At 37.0% G+C, this 14,645-nt stretch overlaps 1 protein-coding gene across 2 annotated transcripts in view; it reads right to left on the bottom strand.

Moving 5' to 3' along the window:
- The window catches only part of CEP112 (centrosomal protein 112), a 161,707-nt gene that overhangs the window by 94,045 nt on the left and 53,017 nt on the right, over positions 1-14,645 (bottom strand). For both annotated transcript variants that reach the window (XM_084492549.1, XM_084492550.1), the window contains exons 18-19: positions 11,480-11,615; positions 7,661-7,768 (exon numbers count right to left, since the gene is read on the bottom strand). In XM_084492549.1, the coding sequence (XP_084348675.1) occupies positions 7,661-7,768; positions 11,480-11,615 (244 nt within the window). The remainder of the gene's footprint in view (positions 1-7,660; positions 7,769-11,479; positions 11,616-14,645) is intronic.

Genomic DNA, 14,645 nt, shown 5'->3' with positions numbered 1-14,645 from the left:
TTCCGTCTCCTAAGCCTATAAATAAATGTGCGTGTTTCATGAGGATATGAGGATTACCCATCCCTGCAAATACACTGCTTCTAAAGTAATCTGATATAGCAGACTTGAGGATCGAGTATTAATCATGCTGGGCTCTGGCTTAGCATAACTTTGGGTGGAAAAGAGGAATCTTCATTGCAAAGCAAGGGAGCATACTAGAACTATATCGTAGCAGATAAATGGATTTTACAACTTCAAATTTTTTGAGATTTCATTATAATTTTGAACACAAAGCACTCCCAAGACAAAAGAACTGTAATCAACAGAGGGCAAATGGGGTACTGAAAAATACACCAGTGCAGACCCCTACATTACCACTTGGGGCAACAAACACATTTGGGGCAATGTACGTACATGCAAATGCATTTTACTTCATTTTATTGCAAACTGCAATAATTTAACTGACATTCATGTGTTTCCTGTTATTCTTTACCTTATAATCAACCACTAATAACTGTATTTCAACTGCAGACTAAGAATTGCATAAAATTCTTCAAAAGATGCAAGCTGGTCTTTAGCAAAATTACAGTTTTACTTATCCTTTCCATAACAAAATGCCCGAGTAGTCTCACTAGGTGTATATAAAATGGCATATCTGGCCAGCAAATTTTGATTTATAAAAATATTACCTCTGGAAGATCTTTAAAGTATGGTCAGCAGAAACATCACATTGATGCTCTTATCTTCCCAGTCATCCTGCCATGACTAAATTTGATTTTAAATCACCAGCATAGTGGCACTGAAGTTGCATCCCTATGATTAAATCACATTTAGCAGTGGAACAAATGTCAGGAGTCTACCCAGTCTACCTGTCCCAAGAAAGCCAATTCGGCACTCAAAATATTTCTTTCAAAATAATATGCCTTTAGTCATTGCAAATGCGTGCTTGTAGCAGATTCTAGTACAGAATTTACTGTACATTGCCTTTGTTTAGAGATTCCAAGCTTATCCAAGGACCTTCTTTGAAAACTAAGAACCGACTTTGCAGGATGACTTACTATTTACTGCAGGCATCAATTTATGATCCTGCACTCGTGTCTCCTCTCCCTCCGCCCCCCAGAGCTGGCTCTGTTGACTATACAGGGAGCTCAGGCTTTTAAGTATGAATCACACACAAGTTAAACGCCTGAAGGAGACAGTGTAAATACCCATACGTCTGATTAACAACTCTGTAAACAGCAGTGGTACAGCTAGAAGATTTTCACCCTCTCTTTACTTGGAGGTTAAATTCATATCCTTTTCCCATTTGTGAGTCTTAGCTATATCATGAAGTGGAAAGTTGATGCTGATGATTGAAGAAACTATTCCTCAGATATTCTGAGCAAATGGCATTCATCTGTGTGTTAAGATGGTTCAAAGGAAACATTCATGCATCCTGGATTAATTTATTAAATGAAATTTATGCAGCTTGTTGCTGATGACATGAAAAATTTAGAGCCTCTGCTAACGTGCTCATTTGGCCTCCATGCAAGAACAGACCGTATTTCAATTATCTTTGACTATAGACAAAGAGGAGAGGAACAAAGCTTTCTACAAAGATGGTGTCCTTATAGCTAAGCCAGCGTACTAAAAATATTCAGACATTCACGATCCATAACTGAACTGTTTAAAGTACAGCTAAGAAATGGCTGCAACATTAGTCTGAGTAATAACATATTTCAAAAGCATGTCTTTGCAAATACTTTCTTCACTTGAGTGGATAGCGGATCAGTCAAAAGGAAGCTAGAAGAAACAAAGAGGAAGTACAAGGCCAGAAAAAAAGCTAGGACATAACTGCAGTGACAGGAACTCCTAGCTGAAGTCACAGGTACAGGGACAAAGAAAGCAGAACCTTCAGCTTGTTATCTCTGTTAACATGCCATGCTTCCGACTCCAAAGCATGCCTCTGAAGACATGAGCATGAAACTGGAATCAGAATTTTAGGTGTACACACATGACACCACTTGGGTAATATGGCTTGTGGTAGGACTGATGATGTTGGTAGCAGTTCCAAAGACAAGAGCACCGGCTGGGAGATACAGCTGAATGTAACCTGCCTAATAAACAAGCCAGAAGTGTAAATTTAACACCCAACATAGATGAAGCATCTTGCCCTCCCTGCCTCAGAAAGGCAGAGTGGCCACGGTGAAAGCAGAAGGCAGTAAGGAACCTTGGCTCCTGAAGAGCCAACTCACGCTCCACTGACCCTTCAGCCCACACCACCCCAACAGACCTCTTCTGCAGGACTCACCTATCCAGTGCTCCTGATCCACAGGTCTAAGCCTCAGCTCTCAGCCTGAATAGCTCCAGATTCCATTGCACAGGCTTTTTACAACTACTCTCAGATTCACAGCCAGTACTTATTTTCCTGAGGGACTTGCTTTCCAAATCTTATCCCCATTCACAGCAATTTCTTGTTTTCCCCCATACTTAATCCCCACTTTTTATTCTATTCCCCATCTAAGCTGTGTTTTCGTCTTCTCTCACAAGGTCACAGCCTCTTTCATACACACTGTTCTGGCTCCGTTTCCCAGGGAGGATATGGAAATTCTCAGTAAGACTCTTCAGAGCATTTAGCTGCTGAACTCCAGAAAATCTGAATTAATCAATGTTTATTACCTAAATACACTTGAGTAGATCTTCAGGAGGAAAAAGAAAAAGCAACACACTCAGGTGAAAAATTCCCTATCTCCAACGTTTCAAGAAAATCTTGCTACAATTTTAGCAAACGCAAAATCAATGTCATCACTGCCTTGATCACCCAAACACTGGCTAAAATCTTCTGCCACAAAATTAAACAGCTAAAAATTAGTATGGGAGGTACAAAACCATTAATTTAAATTAAACTTCAGAATATTTTTATTTCAAGAAACTGAGCATGAGATTCTGCTTGTAACCTTCATATGAAATAGCACTGCTAGCACTGTGGAAGATGTTTGATTTTAAATGTATGCACTTATGTACAAAATAAGGCTTGCAATTACAAACTTTGTATTTTACCTCCAAGATAACTGCACTCTTTTAAAAAAAAAAATAAATAAATAAAAAAAATTAACCTCACTAAACAGTTATAAAAAAAAGAGTCATACAAAAAGATGAATAATGTTCTTCCTCCTCTCCTCCTATCTTCCTCTGCTCCAAAGCACTGCTTAAATGAGAAAAAATTTCCCTGCACTACCTCGAATATCTGTCCTTGCTGCTGGCAGGTAAGATTACAGTCATGCTTTTTTCACTTTAACCAGCTGATTCTGCACTTCTTTACTTCCCTTTCTTTAATATAAAAGGCACATTTTGGAAGGCACCACACCTTTGTTTTGCTCCAGACTTAAAAGCTTAGACTAGTTCTCTCATCTTTACCATGATTTCAAAGCAATTTTGTTAAATACCCAGTAAAACATTTCTGAAGGTGTCCTGTTACTTTCTTACTTTGCTAACAAGAAGACAACCCTAATTATTCCTTCACAGGTTTTACAGAAGTCAGCACTCAACAATAAATGTTGCAAGAAAGGATTTCCTGAGATACAGGGAGATTCTTCAGCTATCACGTAATACTTTTCCTAGCTTTCCACTTTGCCATGGAAGCATGAATAATTATTATTTAAAATGGAATAAACACAGTTAAAGAAGAGACTAACCAAAACAAAAAGCTTATTTATAAATTCAGGTTGGCATTCACTCTCAAACTACGTCCATAACTCGGCAAGGAACACCACCCTGCTATGACAACAATTCATCAGCTTTTTCATAGTGCATTCTCCCTGCTATGAAAAAGAAATCTCAGACTTCAGCTCTCTCACTAGCCTTGCACCTCAACTTTTTCACAACCCCTCAATCATAACACTTCAACAAATATTTATACCAACAAATGAGTGTAACAGTGATCATAGGGGTACGTATGTTTTCTTAAAGGACAAGCTAATGCCATTTGAACATTAAGATCTCCAAAATCCACTGAAAAGCTTCCATTGATGACAATATATGAAAGTCTGCCTGAAACAAAGATGAGTATGTGCTTCACCCTGCTGGGAAGTGTCCTTGTCTGAAACCTTGTTCCACTGCAAATTCTCTGCTGTGCTATCATGGCTTGTTATGAGAGCTGAGCACGTTGGATACAGCAAAGCAGCATATTCACGTTCATTTTTCTGGCAAATTTGCCTCCCTAAAATCTGTTACTGCCAAGTTTGGGCACAGACTTTTTTAAAAAATATTTGGACTAATGGCAAGTAATTGCAGCAGAAACTCTTCCCAGGTATTTTGAGCTAAACTGCGAATGTAATTAGAAAGTGGAGGGAAAAAAAAAAAAAAAGAAAGAAAAGAAAAGGTGGGGGGGGCTTGCAAAAAAACAAACAACCTTTTTTCCTGTGCTGACGGTGCCATAAAGCCCGGCTACAGATACTGCAACCATTTCAAAGGCAGGAAAGGCTGAGGCCTTCACTGTGGTGTCCACTGGCTTTGAAGTGCCGAAAGCAGCTGCTCCCAGCAGATAGGAACTGTGGTGCTGTTGGAGTTATTTTTTTTCTTCAAAATATACTTTCAAATCTAACAGCTGCAAGTAGAACAAAGTTGAGCTAAAGTATATTTAAAGAAAAAAAAAAAAGCCACCAGTTTCTGCCTAAGAGTGTTCTCAGTGGATACTTCAAAAGAAAGTGGCACTGAATCAGATGAAGCTGGAACCAAGACCGATATGTGACAGCTGAAACCAAATATTGCAAGATCCCCAAATTTCTTCTTTGCTTTTTAGATTCCAAATAATTTGAAAAGTTAACAAAATATTAACTTCCATGGTTTCTTTTTTCAAGGAAAATTAGAAATGTGAAGGTTTCATACATTTTTACATATATATATATATATATATATATATATGTATGTATGTATCAATATTCTCACCTGTAATCTCTTTGAAATCAATATTCAAGAAGATTGCAGTGAAGCACTGATAACTGTTCATATAAAACAGATGGATAAAACCACAGCCCTCAAGTTCTCATACTTTCAGTTTTTCAGTTTGGAGAATAGGTTCGTTTGGTTTTTGTTATCAACATGATTAAATTTACGGACAACTGAGTTGTCCAGTAGGCTGACAGTGCTTCCTCTGCAACTCACCATGCCAAGCTGCCCAAAATAAATCTGAAGGTCAATTTTCCTTCTGTATATAAATCCAATTTTATGATTATTCAGATACTTGAGGCAGAACATCTCAAAGCAATTGCTGCTTTCTCAGGTAGCTGAAGTATCCCATTTGTAGCTGGGTGCCTATTTCCTGACTGGAAGTCTGCTAGAGCCCTGCTGAAGCACATCACTAATTCTAATTTACTGCTCAATTTAAATAGTCTAAATCAGTCTATTCCTCTACAATTAACATCTGAAGAAGTATGCAGTAAAACAAGGCAAGGAAAAGTCTGCTTTAAAGATTTTGTAGAAGTCCTGAAGCATAAATGGAGAGAAATAGAAGTTGGAACTACTGAAGGGAAATTTTTAAGAGTGGAAGAACTGAGCTCATACTGTTCTGTGGCTGCACTGAAGGAGCCTTATACTGCAGAAATGACAATACAAAAGAAGGCAGTTTCCAATGATAATGCATTACAATCTGCAGGAAGGGTCACATATTTCTCAGGCTTGCAGTCTTTCAATGAACATTCTAAATGAAGTATGATCAGAAATAATAAGAAAAAAATATGGCATAAGCAGGATTCCTGTGAGAATTCTTCTGGGGCTCTTGTTATTTAGCTGTTTAGCGCTGAAACCCTTTCCTTGTGTTTCTGTGATATTTCATAAAGTCTCACTGTTTTCTTAGACTAAAAAGTAGCTATCCTAAATTAAATCAAATTGAAGTAGCAACAAACTCCTTTCAGTGGAAAATGCTTTCACTGATGTTTATCACAGTATCACTATTGTTACAGAACAACAATATAAAATGATTCAAACAAATTTTAACTAACACATTCATTTCTTGCCTTTTTTTGTTTTGTTTTAACAATCCTTTTAATCCAGTGCCTGGAAGCTCTGAACAAGAGGCATGAAGACACAAGAAAACAAATAAACCAAACCACGACACTACTAGGCTTTGTCATTTTCCTTTAGTGTACAAAACCAGTAAGAAGTGCTTGGGAGAAGACCGTATCTATGGTATCTCTTATCATGCACACCGAAAGAAAAAAAAAAAAATTTGTAGGTAGGAACAGGAATGTTGTAACATGCTATGAACTGCAAACCAGTGGTTATTACCACAGATCACGTTCCTAAACACAGGAAGAAAATCTTTGAATAAATGCTTACTTGCAACTCTTTAAAAGAGTACCACAAATTATAAGAACTGTAGAGAATAAGGTGATCCAACCAAAACACTGAAGTGATGCCAACATGAGATTCCATAAAAACGTCCACTTTAAGGCAGACGCCCACCTAACCCCAACATTTCCCGTTGTCTTACTGTTCTTTTGGCAAGTGGACTCATCTGCAACACAACACCAATGAACATACACACACACCTCCCAACAGCTCTGTGAGCTGGGCTATTCCTGAATCGTTAAGTAGAAGAACTATGAGTATTATCATCCAGTAAAACAAAGAACCTGTGCAGATGTATTTGCTACATCGGACAATGTCTCTCACCCTTCATCAGGTGAAAACAATTAGTAATGTTGACAACTGTGAGTGAGGGTTAGGAAATGCTTGGATCTGAACCAACCAAATCTCTTCAATTAAATTTGAGAGCCACGGAGAAAAAATTGTTCCTCACAAACAATGGTGAAGCTCTCTCTCAGCACCTTCCAAAGTGATCCCATTTCTTCATTACTTGAAAAAGTCCCTGCTGGATGGACCACAGCAGGACTTGCACCATAAGCTGACAGCAATATTTCATTCTCCCACCAGCACGGAAGGTAAACTTGGTGAGGAAATGAAGCCACATTTCCCTAGTGGAAATGTAAACTTACACCCACACAAAAACATAGATAAGAGATAACTTTAAGCTTATGGACTAACTATATCATTGCTGTACCACTGTATGGTTGGCCTTAAAGTAATCATAAAAATTTTCAATCCCTTAACAGGTGTTACCAAACAGACAGCACTTTGACTAGCTACCACTTGGAACACTTGTTTTAGCTCTCAAGCTTGTAACATGCAATAATTTGTCTGCTTCTTTTTTTTTTTCCCCCCCTTTACACTTCACAATACTACTGGACCCAAGTTTCTTGTTTCCACCCAAATATTTCCTGAACATTTCACAACCCTGAAATTATACTATAATAAAGAAAATCCCTACCAGTAGGCCAAAACAAGCATTTATGTGAACACTCCCCATGTAAAAAACGATAAAAAGAATAAAGCATTGATCCTTGGCAAAAAGAAAAAGAGATAACATTAAATAATTTCATCTGGTCATTATGAAAATAGGTGTTGCCACCTGTAAGCCTGGGAAACTATTTGCAAGAGGCAGATGTACAAAGGATAGCAAAGGGGAAACAAAAATATTTTCTATTTGGACTCTCTCTCCTCCATCCCCCAACCTGTCAATTCTGCATATCTATAGAATGTCAATAGGAAGAACAGCAACACACAGCGAGATCAGGATTTAGCCACAGGAGCTGACCTACATCTGTCCCTCCTCCCCTGCACCTGGAGGTTCACGCTTACTGACCTGTTGCTCATATCTTTGCTTGAGCTCTTCCAATTGCCAGGAGAATTCTTCGGATTGCTTTTCCCGGAGCGATTTTGATCTGCTTAGATCTGCTTCAACCTTTTCCATCTACATGGTAAAAGAAAGAGAATATTTAATTTTTTTTTTAAAGGCATAGCTTGAAACATTCTGACATTTTTTCATGTTGTTTGCAAACCATCAAAGACCTGAATAGAACTTGCTGAGAATAATAATCGTATTATTTGTATGCTGTGAAAATGAATATTCAGTGAATATAGCACTATTAGTAACTTACAGATACAGTCATCACCTATATGATGTCGCTCCCTGATTACAAAATATTGGCTTAATTTTTCACTTGACAGCGGTAAACATCCCATTCAAATTAACTGAATATGTTTATAGACATATTTAAGACTCAAAAATATTTATTTTAAAAACACATTGCCTGTGGAAATTCAAGGCAAGTAATGCACAAATCAGTGCACAAACTACACATTTAAAGTTTACATTAAATCACTTCAAATTTAAGTAAAAATAACTTAAAAGAGAATTATTTGGCTGCAAGTAAAGTTCCCTGAAGATAGTCATCACCTATGAATAATGAGTCTCACAGATTCCAGCACACAGCATCAAGGAAGCAATTTCATAACCCAATTAACAAAGACTTTTGTATCAAAAGCACAACTGTTAGCTGTACATCAGGCATGTTTCCAGGGGAATATGTATACAGTGCTATGCTACAGTGAATGCTCATTGACTATTTTAGATCTAGGTCCCAACACAGGCAGCGAATGAACTGTCCCCCTTAAAAATAAAGAAGGGAAAAGGGGTGTAAGCTGTCAGGAGGACCAGCGCTGCCACTCGTCCATCTGCTGTACCAAAAGAAGAAACGCATGAATTCCTGAACCACAAGCCAAAATCCTGTTTGGCCTAAGGGAGTGCTCTGTCTTCAATAGATGTCTTTGCCAATCGGTCTGGACAACACTTCTAAGCCAGATAAAGAACAGAAAAGGCAGTACTCGGAATGGGAGAAGCATTTTATTGGAAAATACTGCAACAAGAGAGGAAGATGTAGGACTAGGAATTGTTGTCCAGATAAAATAAAATAAAAACAAAATAAAACAGATGAAATCATCTTTTCAGTAGTCCTTGAACCTCAATGGTATTATCTGCTATTAAGAAAAGCTGCTTCTGCATAAATACATTATGAATATTACATTATTTGTTATTTTATTTATTACAAGTATTAAATATTTTATGATTTTTTTCTTCCACCTCCAAACTTACTTGAGTTGTATCTCCATAGCCATATTTTACTCATCTCAATAAACACAGAAAAATACAAGACCATGATATTTTATTAAAGGACTACTTTCTAAGAATTAAAACGTTCTTAAAAAAAATGAAATAGTAAAACTCTATGCAGAGATGCTTTAACTCTACAGGGTTTTTGTGCTTTAATCATTAGGGAAAAAAATAAATCATGTTTTCTGCAAGTGCAAGGAAAGCTCCTGATCATTATTCACCAAACCCAAGAAACACTAGAGCTGAAGTATGATGGCATAGTCCACGTATTGTGTCTCTTCGCTAGCTAGTATTAGCAAAAATGCAGATCTTGCAGTTAAAAATATATCACTCACCCATCAAGGGGCATCAGGTGATTCTTAATAATCATGAGCTTGACAAAATAGGGAGCAGATGGCAAAAAAAAATAAATCACAGAGCCAAATGAATGAATCAAATATTGATTACAAGAACTGAAGATGCCAGACCTCATTCTACTTATCTCTGTAAGCAACTTTACCACACACGCTTACACAAAAATGGTTCTGGAAGCCCAAGATTTCTGATGTGGTTAAGAGTACAGTGTTGCTATAGCTACTACAGATTTTGATTTGCAATACATTCCACCTAGCTACAAAAGAATTCTTCACTCTGTTGTAATCTAACAGGCGATTTATCTAAAGAGTATGTGAGGATGCAGAAGAATGAGAAAGGACAAAGCTACAAAGACAGTTTCAGTACCGCTTCTCTGATATATTTCCTTGAACCTTGGTTCCTGTAAAACAGTATTGCTCAATTGTATAGTAATTTACAGTAATTTTTAAGTGACAGTTGACTTTGTAAGTTTCCAAAGTTTACAACCCCCCTCCCTCAGGTTAATGAAACCATTATCAATCTTTCTAGAATTAGACTAAATATTTGATTTCTGCTCCAAAAATAAAGTCAAGCCGTCTTCGAGTTGGAGGAGAGCCTCATGGCACAGTAAATGACAGAAACTGACCTTAAAATTGTAGGATTTGTTCTGTTGCCCTCAGAGATCTAGTTTGCAAAAAAAAAAAAAAAAACACTGCTTTTATGTGTTTTGCTCGTTTTTTTTTTATTTCCAAACTATTATTTGCTGTCTGCACAGGTCTTAAAAAATAATCAGCAATACAATGCCTTGCTTCCTTTCGCACTTTGATCAAGGATTTTGGCAAAATCAAAACTTCACAAGAACGACAAAGGAAAAATTTGTTAAATTATAACTACATGATGACATATTTTATTCTTCTAAGAAAATTTCAAGCACAGTAGGTTTTCTTCTCACAAACTTCTAAATTCATAGTAATTGTGAAACCCACGAGAAGTTAGTGATTTGTAAGGGGGAAAAAAATCTCAGTTTTAATCACCTCATGCTTTTTCTATCACATATCTGTCACTGTTTTAAATTTATTTTTGATTTTTGTACTAGTAAAATAATTCTCCCCCGTAAGAGAGCTCTTTTCATTCCAAAGAATATTAAAGAATATTAAATTTCTGAGAGCTCCAGTGATGCTTGGTAGAAGGTAAGTGATATTAATACCTTCATACATCAAACTATTCATATCTTTATATATCGATTTATCTTCATATACATATATATTCATACACACACACACACACATATATATATTTATATATTTTTGCCAACTCTTCCGGTTTTGGAACACTCCTAAGAAATAGGAGTGAAGTTTTGTGACCAAAACTTTTCTTTTTTTTTTTTTGATAGAAATTTTACCACTGTACTACACCATCATCATCCTTAGAAATCTCATACAATATTAGATTGCAGCATCCTACTGTCAATAGCAAGGTTTGGTTATGATGGGTGAGGTTAGAAAACTGAGCATATGGTTAGATAGAATTACAAGCTTGAGATACGTATAGGGATTTTGATCACATGAACAAGTTAACAAAATACTCTGTCCTGTCCTTCTTTTTGATTACCTATCACTTATTCCTTACTTCACTCATCATACTGCGTTTTTAAAATACTGGAGATAATGGTTAAACTGTTACTTATTCGGTGAGGAATTTATACATAAATTCTTACTAATAAATCTCAGGGAGAGAAAATGGGTTTTACTGTTATCTGCCCATGGATGACAGCAGGCACAATGGCTCTGCCCCGTGTAGGCTCAAACTGATTACAAGACCTCATTAACAGAACCCAGAGTCGTTCCAAAAAGAGTAGGAAGAGACACACATTTAAGTGGAAAAATTATACACGTTGTTCTGCAGGGGTGTATAAACTAACACTTTATACTCTCACTACTGAAAATCCCTAATCAGTATCATAACTGCAGAAATCTTTATAACAATGACAATTCTGGCTTTGTTAGAAAGATGAAACAACTGCTAACATCCCTTTTTGACTTGCTAGCAAAGACACTACATTGTGAAAGATTTTGATGTAGCACTATCAAGTGAAGCATGTTTCTGGCATTATAAGATCAGAATATGCTATCCTACTGAGACAGAGTTTCAGAAAGGCTGGCATTGTGACCTCCTCACCTGCTGTTTCATTTCAGCATAGACTTTTTCTGAGTTCAGCTCCACCTGCCGCTTAAACTCCTCCAGGGCAGCATCTGCCTGCTGGGCCTGCAGCCTCTGTACCTCTGTCACCCGAGTCAGCTGCTCCTCCTTCTCCCTAGAAAGTCACAGAAAATTTTCAGAGTTCAAGTAGCAAATAAAAGAACAAGTGTGCTAGTGTAAAAGAAAGGCCTTTAACCCTATCAGTTTAAAATAGTATTCAGATTTCAATTTCCTGTCCCAGCTTCTGCCAAACTTCCCTTAGCAATACTTTGAAGAAGGGAATAGAAGTCTAGAGTTATTTTCACTTTCTCCTGTCGAATTTCACAAGCCTAAACATAGCGTTCATAGCCTATGACAATACCTCTGGCTTCAAAGTCTGCATTGACGTGAATGGTTCACCACTTGGTCTTCAACCTCCTTCTTTTAAATCTCAGCCTAAGAAGTGCATTGTCCCACTAACATTTAATTGAATTGCTTTTAGCATCATTGTATTCTTCTATTAAAACCACAAAACACTTATCCCAGTGCCACCTTTGCTCAGACAAGATGCAGGATTATTCATTACTTGGCTTATATCAAAAAAAAAAACAACAGTGTTAGTGTGTGACTTGTGGTACCTTCTGAATCTATCAGCAATCCATAATGCTGCAATACCTATTCAGCCTTCAAAGTAATGACAAATGTTAAAATTTTTTTGTAGAGATGGTTCATATTAACAGCCCATATTATTTGGCATAGCAATGTCAAAACATACATAGAAATTTGTTCTGGCATCCTAAGACACCACAGTTTATCAATAGTAATGCACTTATAACATTTTATGTACATACATGCACACAGATACACACCCCTAAAAAAGACATCACCATACTGACGCATCACAGAAGAAAATTCTGATAACTCATAAATATTTAGGAAATATCGATGCGGTTCTTCACATAGAAGACAATCGGAAAGCATTGTTAACTTTCTGTTATGCGTTTGTTTTCACAGGGCAGCAGAGTTGCCCAACTGTGTCAAAACACATGCGAACACCATGGTGCTATCAATAGACAAAGCTGGCTCTACCAAGGGTTTATAACAGAAGACACATTCAAACAGACCTGTGGCTGACATTTTCATTTTACAGGCAGAGGAAGTACCTCATGATAAATTTCCCATTTTGACAGAAATTATTTCCATATAAAACAAAGAATCTGACACACAAGAGATGGAAAAGACCAACTAATTCATCTAGTCTGTCACCTTGCCAGCACTGAACTAGCTGTTACAGCACTGAGCAAGCCTTTTATAAAGGTCAGGAAGCTGCCAATCCCTAAGTTACAGTATTCACATCCTCTTCCGTGGTTTTCATACCAGACTTTGACAATGGGACAAAGAACATAATCCTACATCTTCACAAAGTGTCCATTTGCTGTGCAGGAGAGCAGGGTAATTCTATTAGTAAAGAGATCAAAGAAATGCCACAAGTCCTGAATAAGTATCTTACTGTTTACTTTTTTTTTTTTTCTCATTATGCACATTTGAAAAAAAATTATTTGGTACCTTGCTTACAGATGACAGAATTCAGACATAAGGAGACTGATATTTTCATTAAGAAAAAGGAAAATCACTTTTTTTTTTTTTTACCCAGCATAAACTAGACCAAAAAAACATACATCACGTTTTGGTTCAGGTGTTTTGTGTGTGTGTTCATAGAGGAGTGTGTTTTCTAAAAACTTTATTCAAATTTGCTAGAAGCATCCATCAGCTTTACACAAATACACTGTATTTCTACTGCCACAACAATTGCATTGGCTAAACTCCCTTTGGGAGAAAGAACTCTGCATATCCTCCATTAATTTACGGGAAAATAAGAATAACGCTGGAAAATAAAACTGTTTTTTGGTCTAAATTCAACTGTTATAAAGGCCATTTAGGATCTAAACTTCTACTACAGAGGATCCAAAATACCATAACCACAAGTACAAAAATCCTCAGCCATTTCTCAGAACATACACACGAAGGATGCCTCAAAAGCTAAACACGATACGAATTGTTTGATGAGTTACTGATGCATCAACTGTAGCTGCAGAAGCATTTGGCTTAATTATCCCCCTGAAATGCAAGTACTAGAGACAAAGTTCTGTGTTCAGCAGCTCCAAGTTAACAACTGCTTGATACTGAAGTACAGCAAGCACGTCATTCCCTTCTCCCATAATAAGATGTACCAACAATTCACAGAAACAAATAATAAGCAAATGAACAATCTTCTGAGCCCTAGACACAGCTCAACATCCTGAAAGAGAAGATGGGAGCAGGGCAGCAGCGTGGTGCAGCGGCAGAGCATTGCCTTAGAGGAAACACTGAGAGGGGAAAACTCTTCTCCCAAAGATCCTTAATTAATTTATGGGCGCTGGAAAACACTTCTTCCTCCCCACAAAATGCATCTAAATACTTCCAACTCCATGGTGGAAACAAAACCAAAAACCAAAGCTTATTCAAACACTGATAAGTGTCAAGAGGCACTGGAAGAACATCTTTGGTCTAGGCAGATGGAAACAACAAATCTGAACATAAAAGGACAAGATGTCAGTCCTTGTGCTGTTAGTGAGCCTCCAAATTTATGCATCTTCTTCCGCAGGAATATATTTTTATTTTGAAATATTACAAGGTAAACTTTTCAGAATCAGGTTTTATGCACCATCCTTTCATTTAAGGACTTAATCCCATGAATAGATGTAACATCTCATTATAAGTAGGAATAAAACAACTTTTTTTTTTTTTTTTTTTTTTAAGGATGTGGGAGCTAGCTGTCTACTTTTTGTGCATTTAAGATTTGAACAGAAGCTTAGAAAACATGCACAACAATGGACTGTGGTTCACAAATATAAGAAAAGCTTCACTTTTTTTTCCCCAAGACACTGAGCAATGTGCCTAGCATGAAGCACTAAAATATTCACTTTGAAGATTATTTTTTTTCAGTTGGACTAGTTGTGGGGCCGAATACAATACAATTACATCACTTAAATCCCCTAAAGCTGAGCTGGCTTGAATATAAAAATAGGGTGAATTTACTCTTTGGCCCCAATTTAAAAAGCAGCAAATTCCTCTTGTTTCAGTGTATAAAGGATATGTCCATGGAATTAGCAATCTTACACAGCAC

Source organism: Aythya ferina (genome assembly GCF_964211825.1).
Source record: "Aythya ferina genome assembly, chromosome: 18".
Lineage (NCBI taxonomy): Eukaryota > Metazoa > Chordata > Aves > Anseriformes > Anatidae > Aythya > Aythya ferina.
Note: the sequence above shows the minus strand (reverse complement) of the source record. Positions and strands in the feature narration are given on the sequence as shown.